Source organism: Rhinolophus sinicus, linkage group LG06 (genome assembly GCF_036562045.2).
Source record: "Rhinolophus sinicus isolate RSC01 linkage group LG06, ASM3656204v1, whole genome shotgun sequence".
NCBI classification, from domain to species: Eukaryota; Metazoa; Chordata; class Mammalia; order Chiroptera; family Rhinolophidae; genus Rhinolophus; species Rhinolophus sinicus.
The window spans coordinates 154,782,234-154,784,730 of NC_133756.1; the positions used below are offsets into that span (position 1 = coordinate 154,782,234).

Genomic DNA, 2,497 nt, shown 5'->3' on the forward strand with positions numbered 1-2,497 from the left:
CACGTTTGGCCAAGTGTTTCACCAGTTCTTTATGTGGAGGAATGATCATTAAGACCAGAACCAGTGCATATAATTGGGCTCATCTTATATGTATTTGCTTACAATAACTAATTTGTCAATAAACCATATGCTTTACTACCAAAAACAAAAAAAAATGTCTGTTTGTCTTTTGCCTTTTTAAAAATTTAGGTTGTTTGTCTTATTGTTGTTGAGTTTTAAGAGTCCTTTGTATATTGTGTATCCTAGACCCTTGCCAGATATGTGATTTGCAGTTTTTTACTTTGTGTAGGTCACCTTTTAATTCTTTGATAATGTCCTTTGGTTTACAAATGTTTGTTTAATGAATTTTTACTTTTGTTGTTTGTACTTTTGGAATCAGATCTAAGAAAACTGTGAAGAGCTTTGCTACACTGGGAGAGAGAAAACTGAACTGCCAGGTGTTACAGTGGCTAATTAAAGGCAACAATCCACAAATGAAAGATTTAACCCTTTAGGCACTTGTTACAATGGTAATCTCAGTCACAGCTCATGAAAGTCATTGATTATTTTTATACTCTTGCCCATTATAGGTTTCCAGAATGTCCTGGACGGACAAACACAATCTAACAATATTGAATGAATTCATTCTCCTGGGGATCACGGCCCTCCCTGAGCTGCAGGCACCGTTATTTGCACTCTTCCTCGCTATTTACGTGGTCTCAGTGGTGGGTAATCTGGGCTTGATCATCGTCACCAAGACAGACTCCAAGCTACAGACACCCATGTACTTTTTCCTCAGACACCTGGCTTTCACTGATCTTGGTTACTCAACGGCTGTAGGACCAAAAATGCTAGTAAATTTTGCTGTAGATCAACATACAATCTCCTATAATGGGTGTGCTACCCAACTCACTTTCTTTGGTGTGTTTATCACTAGTGAACTTTTCATTCTGTCAGCCATGGCTTATGACCGCTACGTGGCCATCTGTAACCCTCTGCTCTACACAGTCGTCATGTCACCAAGACTATGCTGGGTGCTGGTGGCAATCCCCTATCTCTACAGTGTCTTTTTGTCTTTGCTGGTCATCATTAAAATTTTCACGTCATCGTTTTGTGGCTATAATATCATCAGACATTTCTACTGTGATTGTCAACCGTTGATATCTTTGCTCTGCTCAGACACACATGAAATTAAATTGATAATTCTCATCTTTTCAATTTTTAATTTGGCTTCTTCTCTTCCAGTCGTCCTTGTGTCCTACCTTCTGATCCTCGGCACCATCCTCAGGGTGAACTCTGTGGGAGGCAGGCACAAGGCCTTCTCCACCTGTGGATCCCACCTGGCAGTCATAGTGATATTCTATGGAACCTTATTCTTTATGTATGTGCAGCCTAAATCCAGCCACTCACTTGATACTGATCTAATGGCCTCCGTGTTTTACACGCTGATAATCCCCATGCTGAATCCCATCATCTATAGCTTGAGAAACAAAGAGGTGAAAGATGCCCTAACTAGAACCTGGAGCATGTGTGCAAATACTCTGTTTAAAATCTGCTGTAAAATATGCTAGCAACAGATTATAGATTGTCCAGTGTATGTTTTGCTTTAGCCTTGTGATGTTACCTCCATGGGATGGGCAAGATTCAATGTGTGAAAAGCATAGAAATAAAGAAAACTGTTTACTACTTTCAAACAAAATATATCACTAACAGCTGGCTGTTTTCTGCTTATACTTTAGATATTAACCTATATTTAATTTCAAGTCTGATTAGTGCCATTCCTATAGTCCTATTTACACTTCTCTTCTACTAAACATTTATTTTCGTAAAGCCAGGGATTCTGTGTATTACATTCATAGTTTTATTTGTGGTGCTTAACATGATAAAGGCATTAAAAAGGATGCCTGATAGATTTTATATAAATGGATTCATCCAGAGAAATAAACATATACCTATTGTTAAGTTTAACAATCAAAATCCCTCTTTTGATGGGGCTTAGAGAAAATACAGAAAATAGGCAGAATGAGAAGCTAGCTATTTGAAAAATGGATGCATTAAAACTATTTAAAGAAAATGTGAAAATTTTCAAATATGATCAAAATTTTTAATTCTCAAATTGAAGATTAACAAATCCCAGATACAAGTAATATATAGACAACTATTTGAAGGCACATCATAATCAAATTTCTCAAAGTTACTGATAAATAAAAAACATAAGCAATCAAAGAAAAAAGGCACTTTGTATATTGAGGAACAAAGAGTGTATAGAGAGGACATCAAAAGCATAATCTATAAAAGTACCAATCAATACAATGGACTTCCTTAAAATTACAACAATCTACCAATCACACTCTTGGACACTCATCCCAAGGGAATGAAAACCTATGTTCATACAATCATCTTTAAGTGAATGTTCAGGGAAGTTTTACTCATCATAGTTGAAAACTGGAAAGAACCTACATGCCTGTCAATAAGTGAATGGTTAAGCAAATTGTATCATCGATACTTTGGGTACCAC

General features: G+C 36.6%; 1 protein-coding gene across 1 annotated transcript; it reads left to right on the top strand.

Annotated features, from left to right (window-relative positions):
• Window positions 1-578: 578 nt before the first annotated feature.
• LOC109439442 (olfactory receptor 8K3) lies at window positions 579-1,550 on the top strand. The gene has a single exon (XM_019719750.2). The coding sequence runs from the start codon at window positions 579-581 to the stop codon at window positions 1,548-1,550; it is 972 nt and encodes a 323-aa protein (XP_019575309.1).
• Window positions 1,551-2,497: the final 947 nt, after the last annotated feature.

What these genes read in the sequence shown, in the direction of transcription:
- LOC109439442 (XM_019719750.2), top strand. Translation starts at nt 579, where the DNA reads ATGTCCTGGACGGACAAACACAATCTAACAATATTGAATGAATTCATT.